The following is a 24,207-nucleotide window of genomic DNA, read 5'->3' on the forward strand; positions in this document are numbered from 1 at the left end:
TCTGGGGGCACGTATCTTATTATTGGCTCCCTCCCTGGACTTGGCTGATCTCTGTCGGCATTCTCCCTACCTCATTCCTTTAACTCTTTGTGGACTCTGGCCCAGTAGGCCTGATATGAGCAAGTGGTCCCCCTCTGCTGCCTCCTATCACCCCTCTATCTTTACTCTAAAGATCCCTTGCTAAGATTCACAAGATTCCAGGCAAAAAGTGTTTTTAACCTTCTCATCCTAGCCAGTTCTCCTCACCTCCTGCACAGATGCACCATCTAACACGCAGGAGGCCTTTCTCTCACCTCTGTGCTACTTGATCTTGTTCTCCACATCAGACTGACCGGCTTTCTTTGCCAATTCTACACTGCCTTGACAAAGGTCTTTAGAGATTCTTCTCACAGGCAAGTCATCACAGGCACCATGTGAGCTCAGCATCTGAAATTGAACTGGTTGGTGCCTGGTCTGGTTTTCTTTGACTAAGATATGGGTTCTCTTCTGCAACATGAAAGATAGAGCCATTCTTGGAGATTCATTTGAGGGGGAGAATTCTCTCTACATAAGCCATGATTAACCATCAGCTATTGTACTCATCGTAAGATTATTCATCACAATGGCAAGGAATGTTTATTTGATGTTTGTTTCAAGGATTTATGAGTCTTCCTGTTCTGTTCTACTTATCATCACAAATCAGTATTTACTAAAAAGCAAGTTGTGTAATCACTTATGTTTTCAAATCTTAATGAAATCAGCACAATAAACAAATCAGAACCTCTTTAAGTAGAAAAGGGTTTTATTTCTTAACATCAACAACTGTTTACTCTTCAAGGGCAATTTCCCAAAAATGACTCTTTGTAGATGACATTGTCCTGAATGCATTAAAACCCAGAATACTGAAAAGCTTCTTAAAGAGAACATTATCTCTCAAAATAAGTTGGTCTAACTATCCACACAGGAAGAAACAAGCAGGTGAAAAGTGGCTATTGTCCAGAATAAGGCCTGCAGCTTTAAGGCCAATCTTTAGAGTTCATCCATCAGAATATTAATATCATATCTATAATGTATATTATATATATATTACACATATGCACACTCACATATGTGTACAGGGGTATGCATCATGGCTAGACACTGCAAACTGACAATGACAGGCAGTGACAAGTACTGGACCTTCAGTGGTTCCTGAGTCAGACCAATAACGACAGGAGGGATTTTATCTAGTACAGAGGTTCTGACATCATTCAGGGCATGTATTTTTTAAAAATCATGTCCCCTGTTTGGGGGCTCAGGTGCAGTTACTATACAGAGGCATAAACTGAAAATCTATCATGGAGGTAGATGGGGAACCTTCAGAAACATGAGGCCATGTGACTAAGCTCGGGGTGTTTTGAGTCCACTGCCCACAAGTCATGAGCCATGTCTGCTGCAGTGACAGACACAGAGAACCCAGGTGGAGACTTCTGGCTCCACACAAAGGTCAGATAAACACCTCAGTGAAAACAGAACAGCTTTTTTAGGGGCAAGAGTGCAAAGAGCGGGTGGAAAACCAACTGATTTTAAAATGAGGTGAAACTACAGGTTCTAAGGGCCAGCTCTTGAAGGTTCTGATGTGAATTCATGGAAAATTATCCTCTGACATTTAGCTGTGAAAGGTACACTTTATGTCACTTCCAGTGAAAAGCGTGTGTCATACCCAAGGTGGGAGAGTGAACTTTGGTGCTGAAACTTGTTATGGGAAGTTGTAAAATTAAGGGTGTTTCTTTTCACTTACAAGAAAAGCCTCTCTCTTCTTGACTTGGTGAAGTGGGGAAAGAACAAGAAACCAGGCTCATCATCCACTCCAGATGAAACCACTGGCCTGGTCAGAGTTATTGGGACATCAAAGTGTGTCATCTAGAGCGCAAAAGTGATACTGGAAAAGCCTGATTAATTTGTCCAGTACATTTTAGAAATGTACTAATCAATGAATTAGCTAAAATGCCATTAATAAATACACCAACATGTCAAGAATCAAATTCTGTCAGTAGGGTAGTACTGACCACAAAAGAGTACCATGCATCGAATTATGCACGGTAAACAGTCTTCAAGACCTCGGTTCCAATGATGATTCTGATTATTATTAAACATCACTTCATTTCTCTGACCTTCTATTACTTCCTAAAATAAATAACAAAATAATGAAACCTGTGTAACATATCTGGGAGACCTAGATCATCGTTGTCATTGTCAGATTCAAAAGAGATAAGTTAGGTAAAATGCTTGTAAAGTATAAGATGCTCTCTATATATTACAATAGCTATAATTAGGATTTCAGCTTCTAGTAACATAATTAAGCAAAAGGAGGTTATAAAGTAATTTTTTGATACTATGGAATCTAAATTATTGACATAAAGCAAGCTCTCTTTAAACTAGGTGCCAGTGATTGGGGACGGAACGAATGGGTCAGTAAGCTAGAACACATTAATGACACAGAAAATTATTACTGTGCCATAAAAAATCAATATGGAAAATTCAGAGGAACATGGGAAAACTGACATGAACTGACACAGGGCAAAGTCAGTAGAACCCCAGAAGAAATATACACAATGACCACAACAATGCAAATGGAAAAGACCATGAAAATAAAGCTGAATCCTTTGTAATTACAGGAACTATGCCTGACCTGAGAGAAAAAATGAAAAAATGTATCTGCCTGTATCCAATGATGGGGGTGAGGGGTGGGAAGGATTATGCCTAGAGATTACTGTCAGACTTAATCAATGTACTGGCTAGTTTGGCAAAATTACTTTTTATCTGTCAATTTTTGTTAGAAGCTAAGGCTCAAAATAAATACATACACACACATGTAAACGCATATGTACATATATACATTGTGTGTGTGTGTGTGTGTGTGTGTGTGTGTGGCACAGCACAGCAAGGACAGGACTGGAGCAGGTTGCACGGCACAGAATCATGAGTAGCAGCAGCTGTTTCCAGATTTCTCAACCCACAAATGCCAAAGACAGCTTTGAGGTCAGTGAGAAAGCTCTTTCACCTGGGTGAGAGGGGGGTGTGGATCCAGCCCTAGCCCTGGACCCAGGGTGGCAGTAGCCACTGTGGCAGCAGCATCCACTTCTGGATCCCTCAGCTTAAAGACCCTGGGAGAATCGAGTGACAAATCTGGGTCTCAGTCCTGAGTGGTGGTCTTGGGATGTAGAAGAGCACTGGCATGGTGGAGCCAGTGTAGGCTCTGAAGAGGAACTCCTGCTCACAGACCAGAGCACTGGCCAGAAGAGGAGGAAAGTCCTCTCCCTTGACTGTGTCACCTTGGAGGAAATGAGAACTTACAGGTCCCTAAAGTATACACTCCACTTGACAAAGGACTCAAAAGTCAAGTAACAGGCTGAGAAAATGCCCAGAAGAGGGAAAAAAATAAGACTATAGAAGGCTACTTTCTTGGTGAAATGGTATTTTCTTCCATCCTTTCTGATGAGGAAGAACAAAGCACACCATCAGGGAAGACATAAAAGTCAAGACTTCTGCATCCAAAATCTCCAAAATAAATATGCAATGGTCTCAGGCTATGGAAGAGCTCAAAAAGGATTTTGAAAATCAAGTAAGAGAAGTGGAGGAAAAACTGGGAAGAGAAATGAGAGCGATGCAAGAAAATCATGAGAAGCAAGTCAACAGCTTGGTAAAGGAGACCCAAAAAATGCTAAATAACACCTTTAAAAATAGACTAACCCAAATGACAAAAGAGGTCCAAAAAGCCAATAAGAAGATTTTAAAAAGCAGAACAGGCCAAATGGAAAAGAAGGTGCAAAAGGTCACTGAAGAAAATAGTTCTTTAACAATTAGAATGGAGCAGATGAAAGCTAGTGACTTTATGAGAAACCAAGAAATTACAAAACAAAACCAAAAGAATGAAAAAATAAAAGACAATGTGAAACATCTCAATGGAAAAACAACTGACCTGGAAAATAGATAATTTAAAAATTATTGATCTACCTGAAAATCATGATCAAAAAAAGAACCTAGACATCATCTTCCAAGAATTTATCAAGGAAAACTGCCCTGGTATTCTAGAACTCGAGGGTAAAATAGAAATGGAAAGAATGTACCAATTACCTCCTGAAAGAGATCTCAAAAGGAAAACTCCTAGGAGTGTTGTAGCCAAATTCCAGAGTTCCCTGGTCAAGGAGAAAATATTACAAGCATCCACAAAGAAACAATTCAAGTACTGTGGAAATACAATCAGGATAACACAGCATTTAGCAGCTTCTACACTAAGGGATCGAAGGGTTTGGAATATGATATTTCAAAGCAGGGTTGTGGGAAAGAGAAGATGGACAGCTCCCAAGTCCTCCAGAGTCCCCTCTCCCTACTATGGTGCCTATGTGGACAAAGAACATTCACAAGAGACTCTGGTGGGTGGAAAAAACGCTGGTCTCAGAGGCATAAGGCCTGGGTCTTGGTTCACGCTGCCAAGACAAGGTGAACCTGGGCCAAATACTTAATCTCTCTAAGCCTCAGGTTCCTTAATGGATAAAAAACTACCAACCTCATGAGAAATTGTGAGGAAAATGACCTGCTGCCTTTGAAAGTTCACATAAATTAGCTCAGTGCAATGTTCTGATCTGCCAAGATCTTTTTGGGGAGCCTGACACAGCCACCTCATGTCTGAGGTGACTCTCCTTGTTTTGAGTCACCTGCAAACCAAAATTTGATAAAACATACCACCTGTACCTTTATCCTAATAACTGATAAAAAATGTGAAGCATTCCACAAGAAATCTATCAACAAGACATCAAACCATGAACAGTGGAGAGAGTATTGGAAGGGGAGGACAGTGAAGCCGAGGGACTGAGGAGGCAGAGATGAAGGCAAAGAAGAGGTCAGGTGGGTGAGTCGTGGGGAAAGATGGCATGAGGAGGTTAAGGGCAGACAAACGAATACAGATATTTTAATTAAATGGGTAATGATGAAACCCAGATACAACCCCATGGGATCCAAAGAGACTGAGGATTAAGGCACATAGTGAGCCCTTAATACTCACTTTTTCATTCATTCATTCATTCATTCTTTCATGACATCACAGATCCATCTAATGATAAAAGTATAAAGGTAATATTTGGAAACACTGTTTTCCTTCCTCCCTGCCCTCCACATGACTTTAGACAGAATTACTGGCTAGTTTCTAGTCCCACTCCTCTTTAATTTATAAATTAACTACGATTGCTTCCAAAAGAAAAAGAAACATGCTCAAAACCTCTGTAACTGCTGTTCGTAAGTATTTTCCTAAGTTGGAAAGAAATCCAATTTGCCTTGTAATTTAATAAAAAACCGCAGACCAGTCAGTCACATAAAAGCACTGATAATGTCGCCATTAAACAAATAGGAAAGAAACCTAACCTTACTATATGGAACAAATCTTAAGGTGTCTTATTTGGCAGATAAGGTTCTGTTCTATATGAAAGACTTCAGGCATACTGATGAAATGACTGACTCAGAAGGTTCCTCAAACTGAGATCAAACCACTAAGTGGACCATTAACTAAATGACATAGTTTTAAATATTAAAAGGGAAGTTTAAAAATGCCCCAACCAAAAAAAAAAAAAAAACAAAGGGGTCAGCTAGGTACTTCATTAAATGAGACATTCCAATTCACAGGGCACTGTGGGAATAGGAGTTGGGTGGATGGATCTTACTACTATGGATACAGCCTTTTTGGCTCAAATGCTCAAATGCATAACTCGTAATCATTTACCAACCCTTTTTAGCTCCCAGTTTGGCCAGTGTCAAAGGCAACCCAGCTGAGGATACAGCCTGATATGGCTTATAATTCATTTGACCACATTCGTAAGTCATCTAACTTGGTTTGCATTAGCTTCCTAAATAATTGAGGCACTTACTCAGACTAAGTGACATTTAAGATCTTGGCCGCTACATTTTTTATATAATAGCTTTCTCTCTTCTGGGTCCAGACCACTTGATCATCAAGACCACATTGACTGTGACATCACTAGGCCCATATTGCTCTTTGGTGGAAAAAACGTCAGCAAAATGAGGGGCAAGGTGACTAGAAAGAAAGACCTTAAGAAAGGAATAAAAGCTATGCATTTTTCATGAGCACAATATTAATATGTCTCCATATTTCATGGGCTGAGCCCACTGACACAGTGCATTTTGAATATGTGTGTTGGAGATATTAGGTAAGTAATCAGGGCCATTACTGTATCAACCATGGATGTTAGAAAGTTCCAGGGGTTCATAAATCTAGAGAGAACACAGAATTGAAACAAGGGGAAAAGGAATGTGTTGAGACAACCACTAGAAGCTGGCCTGTTGGAAACCATATTCCCTAGCAGGAAGCCATGTACACAAAAACTGTAGCTCAGGCCAGAGATAAGGTAAAAGCTCCTTGGATAGCTCAGGAATCTAAAGAATTCAACTAAAAGAGGTTGCAGCAATCCATTCGAGAGACCTTGACAGGCTCCATAAACTTCAGCAAGGAAAAGGCTCAGAAGGGCGGCTGTTTTCAAACAATGTCAATCTCTAGAGATCAGAGAGGAGGCTGTGGGTAAGATCTTCGCTCAAGTAAAACTGAGGACAAAAATCCCAAAGGTTGAAATAATAAACCTAGGGCCATTTTGCTCTGAGGCATCTGTCTACCTAAATTTACTACACCACCTGGTAAAATTAGACACTCGCATAGCTTATGATACAAATTCTTATGATACAAAGTCTCTTCCTCTTTTGTCCTCAGTTTCCTCATGTGCAAAGTAAACGGGTTGGTCTCAGGAGCCTCTGAGGCCTCTTCCTACTGTAAGACATTCTATGGTTTTATGAGTTATGGTGTATCTTTTCTCACATACGATTTTCACTTGATGTTTCATGAGTAAAATGTTGTTTAAGTAGCATGGTGCAGCACGTGGCACGTGGCCTGTGTGAACGGGAGAAAGAAATCATGGCATTTGGAAGAACTGATGGCCTGGCCATGGTCCATCCCAGGCAACACCAACATAACCTCAGGATCAAATCAGTTTCATATGATTATAATCAAGACGTTCCCCATAAAAAAAGGAGGGACACTCCAAGAAGTTGTTCTTTTCCCCCAGTTGGCCCAATTTAAGTGGGAAATGGAAGAATGGTAATAGTTTACACATGAAACCAATATGCCTCTAAATATACTGGGCATCTCAGATTTGGAAATTTAAGGGATCTCCACCATCTAGTCCATCTCCCTTATTTTACACATAAGGAAACTGAGTCCCTGGGAAATTAGATGACTTGGCCGGTCAAGGCCAGAGGACTGAGCAGCTTCAGCTAGGTTCTCTAACTCCAAATCCTTTCACCAAGCCAGAGACTCGTACTACTAAGGTTAACTGAGACAGGTAAGAAATACAATCCATGGCCCAGACGTCACATCATCAACCATTTAACTCTCCTTGCCCCCAACTCTCCATCTGGGGAGCACATCTGTATATGAAAGGGCCAGGAGAGGGGCTGAGCCACAGCACAATTACACTGACAGTTCAGCCTCTGTCTGTAAACTTCCTCACCTAGGCACCTGCTTGGGAGAATAGCCAACAAATCACATACCAAGAGCTCTGCTAAACCCAGCACAACAGGCAGAAAAATAGATGGTCCTTGTCCTCATGAAGCAGGAAAAGACAACACATAAAATGAGTGGAAAGGAAGGGACCACCATGCCAGGGCATGGCAGAGCACATCCAAAGTAGTCAGGAGAGGAAGGAAGCCATGGCTGGCCTGGGCATCTTCCTTACAATGTAGGTTCTGGAAGGAAGCAGTCAATCAGGGAACAGACCTTGCGGGGCAAAGTATACTTCCAGTGTGAGAAGTTCAGGACTAAGGTGAACCTGCAGGATAAGGAGGCTTCTATGGCAGGGTAGAGAAAGTCCAGAGAGTCAGGAGTGCAGTCTAGAGACAAAGAAAACAACAAATGGCTGATCTGGGAGCTTTTTTCTTAAAAAGGAGATTTTTTGGACAAACTGGCCAATCAGAGGAAGGAGAAACAAGGACATGAATGTACTTCCAGAACTGAAGAGACTTAGTTTGAAAACTGAAGAGACTGAAACTCCTAGGTTGTTTGGTAGTTATTAGGTAAATAACCACTACCTAGAGTATAGTATAGCACTCAAAGACTGAAATTTGAGAAGCGTATGCTACAGTAAGAGCTCAGACAGAAGGGTTTAGCTTCTGGAATAGGAAAATAGATCCAAAGACAGGCTCTGTTCTTGCTTCTAAGGCACTTGGCACATGGGTGGCTGGGAATGTCCTGCAGAGGAGACAGGAGAGCAAGACTCCAGGGAACCAAGGCAGAGGAGGCTTCTTGAGGATCTTGGGGCAAAGATTTCCTGCTTTTTCTGAAAGGCCCATGGCAAGTCCAATAGCACCCTATCTCCCCCATCTCCCCGGAGGAATAGAAAACCATAGGTTTCAGGTGAGTTAGAAGCTGGAGGACACAGCTGGGCAGCATTCAGCAGAAACTCCACGTGCAATCGGTCAGGCCAAACAGCACAGAGCAGAGACAAGTGGAGGAGACAGCATGATGCATTGACAGAAGACATCAGGAGTCATGTAGGAGAAGTTGGAAAGAGTTGGAAAGGCCAAGGGTCAAGTCCTGCCTCTGACCCAGCCTGGCTGCATGACCCTGGACATGAGCTGCCCTTCAATGCCCACGTCCTGGGTATTTGTGATCCCTACAAGTATGACTGTCTACACATGTGTTCTGTCTATACAATCCTACACATTCCACATATGTTCTGAGTGTAAATACATTCCCTGCCTGGATGTGATGTGTGTTTGTGGGAAAAGGCATCCCAGATTAGGGGTAGGTATTTTGTTGCTCCTTTTCCTACCGGGCTATTTCTTCATATGCCTTTTCTTTGAGCTTTATCCTCTAGCTGACTGTTAAAGGTAAACACACTGGTGGAGGCTCATGGGCTATGGTTTCAGGGTATATGAATCTAGAAAGTACCTTGAACCTGGGATAACTGCTAGTGGAGAACTTGCCCTCTGAGTTAAGGTGCACCCAGACACTACACATGTAAAATCTACATCATACATATATGTCAGGGATATACTACTTGTCTCTTCCTATCACAGGTTGCTATGAAGGGACACAATGGAAGAAATTGTGTCCAACTGATCTGAAAGTGCAGCCACATACCTAGGTTTAAGCAAGGGGTACAGCCTTCATGGGGTACAGAAAACCACCAAAAGGATGAATCCAATGTAAATACCAGACCAAATGAAAAAAGGAGCCATTACTCTATTAGAAGCCCTTTCACCTTCCTAATTAAATGAACTTGCTAGAGGAATTCTCTCCTTTGCTTCACCAACACTCTCCCCTCTAGGAAGACTCAGGCATAAGAACTAAAGACCACAATCTAAGATGGGAGGCAGGGGCTTAAGGGCAATGAGAGTCTCCTCCACCCAGACTCTACCTCCCCACAGTGATGCAGAACTCCACTTAACTGTTGCTCACCAGTTCCCAGGCCAGGGCTCGAGTTCCAGGGAAAGTATTTTACACACAGAGACACATCCTGTGCTAGCAGGACTACCAGCTGCTCCTTGGCTGGACTCACCAGGAGGAAGCTATCCCTACTCTTCTCTCTTTTTTCCTCTATTCCAAAACCACTGTCTTCATCCCCCTCCCCCCAAAAGCTGTCCCCACAAACACTTTTCCAATACCAGGCTCTGAAGCCCTGCCAGCTAGGGTCTTCAGCTGAACCTTGCTCCAGTCCTTCCAGAACCCTATGGGCCCTATGGATTAATATGTTCTTTTCCTAGGAAGCTCCTTGATGTAGATTAGGAAATGTATCTTTAGATGAGCTAAGTGAAAAGATCAATGTTCATCAGAAGACTTTGGGGTGAACCTTTTCCTGGGCTGACTACATATCCCAGAAAGCTTTGGCAGACAGAGGTCCTATATGTAAAATAACCAGAACTAACAAGCCCACGGATGACCTGGCATCAAATATTCACAATAATAACTGCTTATTCATTCAGTGTTGGTCTTTTCTATTTATTTAATAGTTCCTAATGCCAAAGTGGAAAGGAAGCCAGACTCAAGAATTGGAAAGCCCAAGGGTCAAGTCCTGCATCTGACCCAGCCTGGCTGCATGACCCTGGACATTCAGTCATTCAGCTCACAGTGGACAAGCTACAGGGCTCCAGGAGCTGATCCTCCTCATCTGGAGTTCCCTGTACCACAGAAATCATATATTCAGTCCCTCCCCTCCCCCCCAAAACTGCCAAAAGATTGTTGTCTAACGGTTTTCTTTGCAAGTGTGGAGTACTTAACCTAAGGAATGAGTAAATAAACTTCACTTGTGTGGGTCAGCCTTGATGCCTAGCCACCGAGGAGAGCATATCTGCAGGGGAAAGAGGACTCTCAGTTACTCACATCGATCTTGCAAAGAAACTTTTCCCTTACCATCTGGCACCTGAGAGGCTGCCACACGTGTGTTTAAAAACAAACATGATTGGGAGGGCAGATGCCAATGTCTAGGCTATACTCACAGGCAGTAAGTCCAATTCATTTCTTAGTTCTTTTACATTTTCATTTATGCTCCAAGAGAAAGCAGAATAGGGAAAGAGATTAAGAGAGAAGAGACCCCTTGAGTCACCCCTCATTTCACGACTGAGGGCACAGAAGCCTAACAAAGTGAAGTCAGTTGTCTAAGGTTGTAAGGGTTGGAGCCAGGGGACATGCAAATCATGTGCATGGATGGAAAGAGGAAGAGAAAAGCCATGCTGCCCCCAAACCAGGGCCCTGCAGGGAAGGGAGTCTATCTGCCATGGGAAAGACATGTGGCCCCTATCGGGATCTGTATCTGTGCCATGCAAACTTAGCCAGTCTACCTCCTGGATATCCTTGAATGCTATGGCTACGAGTGACCAGAGTCAGTAAGTACTAAGGAGGTCCAGGCCAACCCTAAATGCAGGAGGAGCTCCCCAGGACCATAAGGGCTTGCATCTTAGCCCATGGCCCTGGGCTCAGCCTCTCTGCACTCCCTGACTTTGATGCCTGGGACCCTGGAGAGCTACACAAGAGCCTCATCTGGGCTTCATTAGCTGGTATATTATTCTATTTATGCTCATGAAATATGGTATCTTGTGATCACATTTAGTAAAACTTTACCTTAAAAATAGTTTGATTCTCTAATCCACTTTTTATTGGTTAGAAGAAAAACAAAACGTATCATGTATTCAAAAGCAGGGGGAGAAAAAAGACATACCATTCTAAAAATGTCTAGCAAGCAAATACCCTTGGAATATTTATCCAAGTGGTTAAGCTAGGATAGCTGGAGGAAAATGTGGGAGCCATTTTCTTGGCTCTCATCGCTCTCCCATGAAACTAAAGCTCCAGCTCTAAGCCAAGGCAGATGCCTTTTCTTTGGGGACAGTCGTGCCTGTCTTACCTGGCATGACAATGGTCTGCTGTGCCGTGGCATCAGTGCTTAAACAGAGGCGGCCCCCCTTGGCAAGGCGGTCGCAGAGAAGGGTGATGTGCTTCTTCAGACGACCTGTGTCCTTGGGGATGTTCAGCTGGCTGGTGAGGTTCAGGGCCTGCTCCTTGGAGCTCTTGGAGAGGCAAGTCTTCAGCAGGTGGGCGACAGCAGCATCCACTGTTTCCTCCCATCCCTGAGGAAAGGAGTCAATGTGCAACAGAGGTCAGTGAGAGCATATCCTATATGGGAATAGGGAGATTTCTACCAGAAGCTTAGCAAAGAGAACAAAAGAAAGGCCCCCAGGGCATTAGGGAAGGTCTTCCAGCTGGGATCATGTAAGAGGAGTGTGCCTGGATGGGTCATGACAGAAGAAATAGCCACCCAATGGGAATTCTCGGAGGAACACAAGACTCCAACGTCAAGGGAAAATGTCAAGCTTTCTATCATATTCATTCACCACTGGTGGTGGCAGGAGAATTAATTATCTACTGTCAGCCAGTACGGGATATTAAAATAAAAGTATTCACTTGGTCCTCCCATGATACTTGGAAAGCCCACCCACCAGAAGGGATCCCAAACTAGAGAAATAACGTGTCACATCCAATGTTGCTGCTGCTGCTCAATTGTTTCAGTCACATCCGACTCTGTGACCCTATTTGGGGTTTTCTTAACAACGATTCTGGAGTGCTTTGTCTTTTTCCTCTCCAGCTCATTTTACAGAGAAGGAAACTGAGGCAAACAGGGTTATGTGACTTATCGAGAGTCACATAGCTAATAACTATCTGAGGCCAGAGTTGAACCTCCAGTCTTCCTGACTCTCAGGCATGCTCTATCCACTGCACCACTTACCTGTCCATGCATAATAAAATACTCCCAACTTAGCTACTCCATTTTATATTAACATTACACGCAGTATTTAGAGCTGGGCGTGACCTTAAAGATCATGTAGGCCAATGCCTTCATTACACTGTGGAGGAACAGGAGGTCCAGAGAGGTGCCCAAAGTCATGAAGAACAATAAAATGGAGAGGTAGGATTCAAACCCAAGATCTCTGACTTCCAGTCCAACAGTCTTTCCAAATTTTCTAAAGAGTCAAGTAATATGAAGATAACAGCCACGATGAAATATATGGAATTTTGATCAAAATATTGGACCTCACTAAAATGGGAATGATAATATCGACTTTATGGGTCTGTAAAGTGCTCTGAAGCTTTGAAAGTGTTAGATGTCTACTGTTCTTTGTTCCTGTGATCCTTCCAGGGCATTTCTGGAAGAAAAGAGAGTTTGGCAAACACTATATAAAAATTTAGAAGGGGGAACTCTCTGAGATCTTGGATATCTTTAGTCGTCTCCATACTTTGGCAGTCTCCAAGGCTCAAAGCAAGTTCTAAAATGCGCATTCAATTAGAATTGGTCAGCCCTTGCACAAGGCTCAGTGGACATTACACCTATTGGGAGCCAATCTATCAACATAGAGCAGCTAACAAGGCCTGCCCCCCCATCTGTTGATGTCCTTGGTGTTGGACTTCCCTGGTTCTCTCTGAGAACATCTCCTGTATACAGGCACTTACTTCCCTAAAGCTCTTTATTCTTTCCTATGGCAACCATGTACATGACTTGGGCCAACTCATCTATTCAGCTGACACCCAGATTTCTCTAAAAAGATTTCCTGGTGGATTAGCATACAAATTCTGCTTACAACTCCACCTAACTGACTGGTATGTTAGACGAAGATGTGTCCTGAAGTATGAGTATGGCCTCCAGCTACCTAGTAGAGGTCAGTAAGAGGACTGGGGGTCAAAAAAAAAGAAAAGGACCTACTGAAGAGATGAGTGAAAACAGGATGTGATCCCTGAATGGTTAGGCAAGAAAGTGAGAGTGACCAGTCAAGGACAATTAAGGTTATGTACCTGAGGGAGGGATGCCCTCAAAAGTAACAGGGACATTTAAAAGAGAATGAGTTTGGAGGGAAAAAAAGGCTATGAATTAAACATGATGAGTTTGGGATGCCCATAGACATCCAATTGGAAATGTCCAATCAGCAGTTGGTGATGAAGGACTGGAGTTTAGGGGTGAAGTTAAGGCTAGACCTATTAATCTACCAGTCATGCACATAATCATGACAGCTGGAGCCACAGAAACTGATGAAGTCACTGAGAAAGGGTAGAAAGAGAAGACAAAACCACCCAGGAGAGAACCTTGGGGTACCCCCAAAAGTAGTAGATGAGATATAGAAACGATGGTCTAGCAAAGGACATGAGGAGTGGTCAGAGATAGGAAGGAAACCAAGAGAAAGCAGTAACTTCAAATTCCAGAGGAGACAGTATGCAGTGGAAGTTGGTCAATGCTATCTGATGCCGCAGAGGGTTCAGGAAGAATGAGATAGGAGAAGAAGCCATCCAGTCTGGCGATGAAGAGATCATTCACAGCTTTGGAGAAAGCAGCTTCTGTTGAGTGATGAGGCTGGGTGCAAAGGGTACAGAAGAAAGGAGAAATGAAGACTCTAAAATTGGCTTTTAGAGAAAGGGAAAAAAGACTACAATGGCTTGCTGGGGTTGTAGGGCCTAGGGAGAAGAAACTTGGACATGTCTATAAGCATCAAGAAAAGAAGTGGAGGACCAGGGAAGGAGCTGGGATTACAGAGCAGACTGTCCACTGGAGAAGGCAGGAAGAAATCAAGGGATCCTTGACCCCTGACTCAAGCAGCTGACCTTGGCAAGAAAAACCTCTCTGTTCAGGGCACAGTGTAAAGCAGGAGACCACGGGAGGTCCACTTTCTATCTGAAGCTTGCTTGGTTTCACCTCTACAGAACAAAGTGTCCCCAGGCCAGGCACCCCTGGGATATCCTCCCTCTTTCCAGCTAAGCCCCCTAAGGGCAGGTATGGTCTTTATCTTTCTTATATGTATTCCCAGGGTTTAACAAAGTGCCCAGCACATGGCTGGTGCTGATGAAATGACCTAAGATGGCAAGGGGTTTTGAGACATTGAAAAGAAAAAAAGAAGGGGCTCACAATGATCTGTTCTGATCTTCCTGCTGGCTTCAGACTACTATAAACAGAAATGCACCAACCTTGTCCCTGTCCTGTGAAGTACTGCTATCATCCCCAAATATTCTGGCTCTGTTTCTCTCTCTACCTCACCCCCACTTCATCCCTATAAAAACTCCTCCACCAATCACTCATGCAGGGCTTGACTGCTAGCCCTTCAGGTGGGAATCCTTCATCTCACTTGACAGCTGTGAACTCTCCAGGTCTCATGTGAGACGCGTCTCTTCCAATGCCTTATCATGGTATAGCAGTGCATGTCCCCAAGTTTGGCTGGCTTCTTCATAAAAAAGGAATAATAATATTTGTAATCATAGTTCATTCAGGAGATATGAAGCTTAATCATCTATGATGTACTTTGAAATCCTCAGTAAAAGGTCATTTGTCAAATATTTTTCTCCTTTTTTCAAAAGCTGATTCTAGAAAAACACCACTTTAGGACTGAAATCTCCATGCAAAGTGTGAGTCCAACTTTCTCCCCTTCAAACACGTTTGTAATCCAAACATCATCACATCCTTCATTCCTAAGAACATTTATCACCCAATATCAGTGCTGTGCACTCCAAGTGAGAGAGAGGAAAAGAATCTGATTGAATAAACAGAGATTACACCCCTAGACTGGTTTCGGGGTTAGGAGAGAACACTCGTAAAAAAGTCTTTCGTTAGATGTTTTTAAGGCAAAACAACGTTCAAGACTCATTCCTTTATTTTATCAACTGGCCTTATACTGTCTGGTCTATCCAGATAAGAAGCAAAAGCTGTTATTTTCACTGGGAGCATTACAAAAGTTCACATATGCAGACAGAAAAATTTTAAATTACCTCTTCTAAGGAGGCCCTAATTAAACTAAAAACGATCCAGAGAGTGATGGGCCCTTTTAGCCCCACTGGCTCACTCTGACCCCAGAATTATGGAAAGTACGGTGTCAGTAGCAAGCTATGTTTTTTCATATCAGTCTCATGTCTTCCAATGGAGTTAAAATGATTTGTAAACTCTGGGACAATTTCTTTCTCAGCCATATTGGACAAAGCCAAGCCTAAGAGAAGATTCAGCAGTGAAAAGACTGCAGGGAAGAGAGTCCGAGCCACCGGGCTTGCCAATCTCCCTGGGAAAATGGAGGCCCATTTATTTTGAGAGGATCAAAATCTTAACATTCTTTGTCAAATTCAGGCTAACTGGCCTTAGTGGAGCTTAGTTAAAGGACAATTACAAAACAGAGAAAAATACCCTTCCACAGCCCACTTCTCCAGAACACACACAGACACACATACACAGCCAGCCCTGGGAATCCTCACCTTGTCTTATATCCAAAAGTTTCTTTCTCTGGCATGCCCTCTAACCCAGATCTGTTTCTTTCAGCTGTAGGAAGACAATGCAGTCCTGTATCAGTCTTATCCCAAGAGCAGGATGCCTGATGGCCTCCTTCAGAGGCTTTGATTGAATGTTTAGAGGTGGTTTCAGGCTCTGGGACTGAGGAAATGTTAATAGTGGACAATCCAGTGGAAGATGAGGATAAGAGGGATCCACAGAACGCTTGTTAATTGATCAAAGGCTACAGAGAGCAGAAGAAACCTAAGGGCCTGGTTTTGGACACATGTGGACACCACCCAGCACCAAAGTGGGGAAGCTTTGGGGGAGGAAGGAACTGTAAGGCAACAGTCACATGCTCTCACCCTCTGCCACCAAGCGAGAGGGGCAATAAATTCCCTAGAGTTGTATCTGGTCTAATTCATCTGGTGGACTTCTCCCCTCATGCAAACGATTTATTTTTACTCAGTTACGCTCAGCTCCATCGCACAGTGTTTGGTAGACAACATCATCTGGGTAACCAATGCAGATCAGCCCCTTCTCTCCACTGATCCTCTTCTAGCACCACCTTGAACATGAAGAGGCTAAGGGACCTGCCCAGAGTCACAGGACCAAGAGATGACTAATGTGGGACTGGAGCGCTTCTAGCACTAAAGCCAACTCCACCCACGGCTACTTCTCTGGGGTGGAAGAGTCAGAATTCAGAGACACATGATGCAGTGTACATGCCTTGGTTTCCTCATTTGTAAAATGAAAGAGTCAAACCTCACAAGCTCCTCACACTAAGGTCACTCAGAGTCAGCCTCGCCTCTTCCCTCCAACTCCGATCCAGTTGATTGCTGTGGCTGGTTCTCATCAGCTCTATTCTCTCACTTCCATGACTCCCACTCTTGCCTGGACTATTGCTAGAGCCTCCAAACTCGTTTTCCACATAGCTGCTAAAAGAATCTTTCCAAGGTACACATCTGACCGTATCGCTTTCTTGCCCAAGAGCCATCTATGGCTCCCTACTGCCTCTAGGACCAAATACAAAGTTGGTGAGCTAGCATTAGTCTGGCTCCCAGTCATATTCCCCAGGACTTCTCATCAAGCGTTCTAAATTTCAGCCAAACTGGCTTACTCACTTTCTCTAAACCGACCACATCAAAGTAAGAAAGAAACAGGCTTGAGATAAGAGCAAACTAGTCACAACAGTGAGAGATGATTCCCAACATCTCAGGGATCTATGGCCAAAGAGGAAGATGGTGAGAAAGTACTCAGGTAAGCAGAATCATCAAGAATGGAACAAGAGAGGACACTTTGTGAGCTTAATGGCTGGCAGCCCTGGGCCAAGGGTAATGACCTTGGGGAAATATTGATCAAGTCCTAAAGAACAAACATGCCTTTATGACAAAGGCTGGCCCAACTGGACATCGTGATGTGCAGTGTAGGAGTCACAGACTTGTTGGTGCCAAGGTGGGGCCACTGTGTGCTCTTTCGGTCTCTCTACTGGATAGTCAGACACCATCTGATGATCACGTCCATCCTGGGCAAGGTTAGTATCAGTTCCCTGTCACACTCCCTGCTTTCCTTGGTAATATCATCAGTCATAACTGATGCTTTATTACTAGGTCCACCATTCCCCAAAGTTCCTAACAATTTCATAGTTAAGGGCTGATCCCTTATGTTTGTGTTCCTAGTCAACATTTATTAAATACCTTATATGAAGCAGTCCATGGTTGCTCAGACGGGAAGGGGGGCGATCTAAGGGCTCTCCATCCATCACCTCACTCTAGCCAGGGGATTTAGTCTCCCAATGGGTCACAGATGAATGGGACAACTTTCCATTACTGAATGGGGAAGTACACCCTTCTTAGAATAATGTTTTTAAGTGACTGGAGGAAATGTTAAATTTCAGTCAGAGGTTAGTGAAAATAAATGTATTTTTTCCTTCATCCAAGTTCATTAACCCTCTGAAACCTAAGTTAAGAACTCCCGATCTACAGAGAGACAGTCCATAGGGAGTCATGTGAACTGGACTGAGGAAAGTGGTTTTCTGTTCTTTTAATAGCACCTAAATTCTAATCCAAAGTAGCCTTGCCCACCCTACTTGGCTACTGACTGGTGATAAGCAGACCCAAAACCCTTACCAAGCAGGGAGGACTCCTGCCATGAGGCCTAAGTGGAGGGCTGGAGTCAGGATTATCCAATAAAGTACACGGTACACATAAGTGTTTAATAAATGCTTGGTGACTGACTGGTAAATCAAATAGAATAATCAAAATGGACAGACCAGTAAAAATGAGGTTTGTACAAAATATCTCCAACTTCAGTTGAAAAAATGTATTAAAATGCTGTTCTCCCAATAAAAAATATTATCTCCAGAAGGGCTCTCTTCCTTTAAAAAGTCACCAACCTCCAATTTAAATGACTTGCCCAAAGTCATGCAACAAGTTCATGGCAAAAGCCCGTCCAAAACCCAGGGGGGCCAGTTCCTAGCCATGGCTTTTTCCATTACTCAATTTTACTGTAAAATGTGGATGCACATTTGGAGACAGGAAAAACTGACCACAAACAAGAAATCTGTTATCAATAAGCCACAAGGTACATCCTCTGTACTGGGACAAATATAGATTTACTACACAGTCACCAACGAGTGCAGATTAGCAACATGACTGGATACTCATTCCTGGCCCTTCCACCCCCATCCCTGGGTACATGCCACCTTTGTGAGAACAGCAGTAGCCACCACCGGGTCTGATCTGACTGTGTCTGAATGCTGGGTGACTGTCTCAAGATTCTGGCATCTCTACGCCTACCCATGATGTATGTGTATTCCATATAAATAGGGACTCTCAGGGGGCCTAGCCTCAAGCTCCCAAGACAGTGCATGGACTAAATATGTATTTGTGAGAACTCAGCCATCAGAGCCTCCAGACAAAGTATCTAAGGATCAGCTCCCCTCAAACACTAGGGTGTATCCTAAACAACCACAATGAGGAACGAGTGACGAACTCTGGAAAAAATCGCCCAAATATGTTCAACCACTTACTTAAGTACAAAGTAGCACAGGATTCTTTTCCTTATTCTTCTCTTCTCCTTTTAATTAGTTTGAGCTTTGAGACCACCCAGAAACTTCAGCTACTTTTGGACAGGGCTGCCCTGGTCTTCCTTGGCCAAGGCCATCAACTGGCACGTGATACCTACATGAAAATCCAGGTTCTGCCTTTCTGGTCACTTTCCTTTAGAATTTCAATGGTGGGGTGGGGTGGAGGGGAAGCACCTGTAGGGTCATGATTAAATGGGCTAAACCACCAATCATACAGCGATCCTTATGGCTTTGTCCACGTGGCAAAGCTTCTTCACCTGTAAAATATGAGGGCTGGACCGGAAGACCTACAAAGTTCCGTTCAGGCCTAAAGATCTTTGACCAAAGTCTCCATCATGGAAACATAACCAAAGCCCACATCCAACATCACTGAGCAGTTTTAACATCATGATATGATTTGATCAGGCCTCCACAGGCCTTCCACCACTGCTTCTGATACCCATGTGCGTGTAAAATGTTATCACCTATACTTTAGGTCACATTATATTAAAAGAGCCAAATGAGAGATAGGCCAAAGAATTCATGTTCCTTAGGGGAGCCTTCTTCCTCACTGGGTGAGAAAGGACGAAATGAGCCCCTTATTTCTTTTTTTAAAGAAAACAATCATTTCCCAGCACAGTGAGACCACAATCCCAGGCAAGTCAGCAAGACTTGAAAGAAGCTGATACATGCAGAGAAGATAGACATGGTTTGGATCCTGACATCCCTGGAAACTGCACGGAAAAACTGCTGGCTCTAGAATGAGACTCAGTGGTTACAAAGCCACAAAGGCATATGGAGGGAGACCCAGTGCCAAAGCTAGAAATTGGATTTTATTTGCTCGGAGTCTGGAAAATTTGGCTACTCTAAACAAGAAAAGCACAGCATGTCATTACTCACAGGACCAACAATTTCATCAGCAAATTCTTCTTCGCTATTGGGGACAGTACAGGCTTGTCCACATGGCTACCCCAAACTAAACTTCAGCTAGACTGAGTCTCATTCTGTTGAGCTGATACTGATGTGCTTTGGAGCTATGCAGACCCAAATGTGGCCACCTGTTATGGCAACCCATTTTCTCCACATACATACAAAAAAGACCACCAAGATTTGTGTCTTAATTCAGTAAAAATTGCTTATGCTTTACTTCATTGACCCTATGGGGTTAGGAAGTGTTGGGGATGGAAGCTCAATTCCATGTGGACAGTCTCGGGCGGGTAAAGGTGGGAACTTCTAAATCTTAGAGTTCTCATGAGGCCCCCCAGAAAACAGCAGGGAATCGAGGAGTGAGACCGAGCTATCTCGTGTATTTCCGCCTCTTCCCGTGAGAAACGTGATAGGAGGAGCATCCCCGCCCTCGAGACTGTCCCGGATCTGGGCACACCTATTGTTATCTAACAGGCACGGTATTCAGGTGCAAACTACACGGCCGGAGAGCTTAATTAGGGTCAGGAAAGCCTGAAGGCGCTCTTAGCGCGGAGGGGCCCTGACAGGACAGAAGGCTCCGTTTTTCCTCTCTTCGCTCTCCCCTCCCCCTCTCTCCCCACTTACACTTCTACTTCCAATCTCTTACCGTAAGATCTTTGCCTCCTTGGGAGATTTCTCTCTCCCTCCTAAGGAAGAGCTCCCCCTCACATGTAACCAGGACCCTGAATAAAGCCTAACCCTTGTTCGACTCCGGAAAGTCTCTTCTCTCATACGTTTATCCGGTTTGGCCAACCGAAGACCTGGGACAGGTAAGGTAAGACTCGGGTAGCCCTCAGGCCTCTAGGCCTGGCAAGGAAGATGTATAACACAACAGGAAATCCATGTGCCCCAAACCAGAATTAATTTTTCAATGTAATGAACCAAAAACACCCAGAAGTCCCTAAACATCTTTTTTTAACCAAATAAAGGAAGAAAATAAGGCAAAAACTCACCCTTCCCATTCTGTGAGAAAATATTATTTAGTTTGGAAGTTACAACAAAAGTCTTACAATAGAAAAGGTTAAAAAGTAAAATGAAGCCAGATGGGCTGCGGAGAAGAAATGCACTTGCTTCTAAGCCTCCCTAGATTAGCAACAGAGCACCACAGCTGACAGTTCAACACAGAGGTGGCTTCTGTTGAGTAAATAAAAGGATAGTGCTCTTTCCTCAAAGTCCATTGGGCCAAAATGAGATGCTGGGTAATGCACAGAATGCCTGCAGGGGCACAGAAACCGGTGCAAGCCCATGAGGCACAAGGGGTTGTCTAAAAAAATAATAAAGAAAGAAAACCCCGCTGTGAGCTTGTTTGGTCAAGGAAGCAAGAAACTCAACCAGCTCTAGACACTGTATCAAAGCTGATGAAATAATAAGCCTGGCATCAAATACGTGAGTCTTGTTTTCCTGCAACTTTGTCACGGTCTTCATCTCTTCCTCCCCCTCCTTCTTCTCCTTCTTCATTCTCCTCTTCTCCTCCTTTTGCTTCTCCTCCTTCTTCATTCTCAGCAGCAGCACTTCTAATATACTTTTGTGTCCAGTGCCTCATCCCTCTTCTCTCCTGTGAGCTTGGGTCTAAGGAAGATGGAATCAGGATGGATGCAGACATAAGGCCCTTTCTGAGACCAAGTTGCAAGTACAAGTAAGTGGCTGATCTGCTTCCCTCACCTTGACAGACAGGCACTAGAACACTGCCATGACTCAATCCTCACTCACTTGGCTCTCTCTTTGGAATATAAGCTCTACCTACCACACAGACTCACCCAGGGAAATATACCTAGAACAGAATAATGCAGGGCTAAGTTGCAAATGTCAACTTGTGCATTTTCTTCCATCGATGCTCTATTTAATGCATTTCTGCTTTTCTAGGAAAAAATAGAAAAAAGAGAGAACATTTCCATTCAGCCACTCCTGGGACCCACAACATCATTTACAAGTCCACCCTCAAAGTGCCAAAAGGAAGAACATCCAGCTCCTGACTCTTAGCTATCTCTGCCCATCATGGAGACAAACTGTGTGTGCATGTGTGTGTGTGTGTGTGTGTGTGTGTGTGTGTGTGTGTGTGTACGTGTGCACGCACACACGTGTCTCCCTGCCCTTCTTGCTACCATCAGAGATAGTAGCAAAATATTGACTTTCCCCACTAATTTCCCATAGACAGTTAAAGTTATTATGGCATTGTAACAGAAATAAGATTCCACTTAAACTGTTGATTGTAAGCACTTCCTCCTTTTGTGAATCTTTCAAAAAGAGCCATTAATAATGGTCATGATGAAGCATCTGAGTCATCCTTGGGCCCAGACACCCTCAGACACCCTGCCATGGTCATTACATCAAAATGATCCCATGACGCCGGAACACTTTAAGCCTTTTAAGTGAGTCTTGACAAGCCCTTCTCAAACAGAAAGATGTCCTACCATAAACATATGCTCTATATCAGAAACCACATTAATGTGTGGAAAAAATTTTCTCTCCAAAGCAGTTTGGAAAAGAAGAGCATAGGAACCCAGAAAAGAAAGGTTTCCAAATCCTACCACCAAAGAGTTGAGTGCCAACAACAGGCAGTGGGCTGGGTGTTTAGGACATCAAGAAGAATACCAAGACTGAAGATGACAAACACAAAGGAGTCAGATATCAGGGGGCTTCCCAGAGAGGACCCTTGGAGCTGAGGCCATCAAGACAAGTGAATGCAGAAGTTCAGGAACATTGGGTGACTTGGTCATTAGCAGGTTGCTACTCAGTCATTTTTCAGTCATATCTGACTCTTCATATCCCCATTTACAGTTTTTGTGGCAAAGATGCTGTACAGGTTTGCCATTTCCTTCTCCAGCTCATTTTATAGATAAGAAAATTGAGGCAAGCAGGGTGAAGAGACTTTCTAGTAAGTGTCTGAGGCCAGATTTGAACTCAGAAAGAAAAGTCCTTCTGACTCCAGGGCTGGGACTCTATTCACTGCTCCACCTATCTGCCATTAGCACTTGTGGAGGAGGCTATGATTAGGCAGTAAAAGAAGGTAAAGGCATCTCTATGTCTAGATTCAACCACACTGGGGCTCTTCAAGCAAAAATATAGATCACCACTTGCTGGGTATGCTGAAAGGGTATAAGTTGGACTGAATGGCCCATGGAAGTATCTTCCATCTTAAATTCTATGAAATTGGCACTGTTTAACTTGGAGAAGAAATAACTTGGGGGGGGGGGGATATGGTAGCTGTTTTTAGATATTTAAAAGGCAATAATGTGAAAAAGGAATTCAAGTTTATAGCAAGAGAAAAGAACTGAAAACTAAGGGTGTGTCCATCAACTGGGGAAATGGGTGAAGCCATTATAGTATGTGAATGTAATGGAATCCTATTATGCCATAAGAAGTGATGAAGGAGAAGGTTCAGATAAACCCAGGAAGACTTGTGTGAACTAATGAAGAATGAACAGAACCAGGAGAACAACTTTTATAACCACACCACTGTAAACAAACATTTTTGAAAATGATAAGAACTACGATCAAGGCAATGAGCACCCACAACTCGAGAGGACTGATGTTTACGCATGTTAGACAGACAGATATGAGAGCGAAAGCATTAATTAAGTGCCCATGCACTGCGATGGGTGCCAGCAATATAAATAGAAGTAAAAACAAACATAGTCCCTACCCTCAAAGATCTTATATTCTAATGTAGAAAGAGCACACCTCTAGACTCTAGAGGGTCAGGAGCTGAGCTGGGCCTAGGGAATTCCTCCAATTTAACAGCGGGAAGAGGCACCACCAAGGCAGGGCCATGATGGTAAATTTTAATAACTGGCTCTCCAAAACAATGATAAAAATAATGAAGATAATTAATAATAATAACTATATGTTTCTATATATCACACTTTCAAGCTTAATCTGCATCACTACCATTTTCTCCATCACTTTCATAAGTCTAGACAATCAACAAAGCAATCATTGGAGCCCTGATGTGCAGCATTTTCCCATTTGCAGGGAGTAAGTGCTCCCACTGACAAGGAAGCTACCTGTCAGGTCCCAGTGGCTCCAGCCCACCCTTGGGCTGAGGCACCTTTAGGGTGCTATCACAAGAGTTTTGGCTTTTTTTTTCTTTTTCAATGGTAGTAGGGGAGAGGTGGGAGGGAAAGAAAATCTATTTCTATTCATTAATATTTTTTAAAATTTAAAATTAAAAAGGAAAGGAACTAGACAGGTCTTCCTTGGCCCAAAGGGCAGATCTAGAAGCAGCAGATTTGGGCTTGATTCCTCCAAGTTAAAGCTGCTTATGAGATGGATTAAGTTTGTCACTGGATGTCTTTACATGAAGGGTGGATGATCATTTATGTGGATGCTGTAGAGGGGCCAATTTGGATAGGATGACCTCTGAGATTCTCTGAT

At 43.3% G+C, this 24,207-nt stretch overlaps 1 protein-coding gene across 6 annotated transcripts in view; it reads right to left on the bottom strand.

Moving 5' to 3' along the window:
- BBS9 (Bardet-Biedl syndrome 9) overlaps positions 1 to 24,207 on the bottom strand; it is a 655,958-nt gene that overhangs the window by 356,839 nt on the left and 274,912 nt on the right. For 5 of the 6 annotated variants that reach the window (XR_011964809.1, XM_072598867.1, XM_072598868.1 and 2 more), the window contains one exon: positions 11,418 to 11,640. Coding sequence is in view for 5 of the 6 variants with exons in the window: in XM_072598867.1 (XP_072454968.1) it covers positions 11,418 to 11,640 (223 nt within the window). In the remaining variant the exon portion in view is untranslated. The other variant, XM_072598869.1, reaches the window with a different exon arrangement.

The sequence above is a fragment of the Notamacropus eugenii genome, chromosome 3, assembly GCF_028372415.1.
Source record: "Notamacropus eugenii isolate mMacEug1 chromosome 3, mMacEug1.pri_v2, whole genome shotgun sequence".
In the NCBI taxonomy this organism is placed as follows: Eukaryota; Metazoa; Chordata; class Mammalia; order Diprotodontia; family Macropodidae; genus Notamacropus; species Notamacropus eugenii.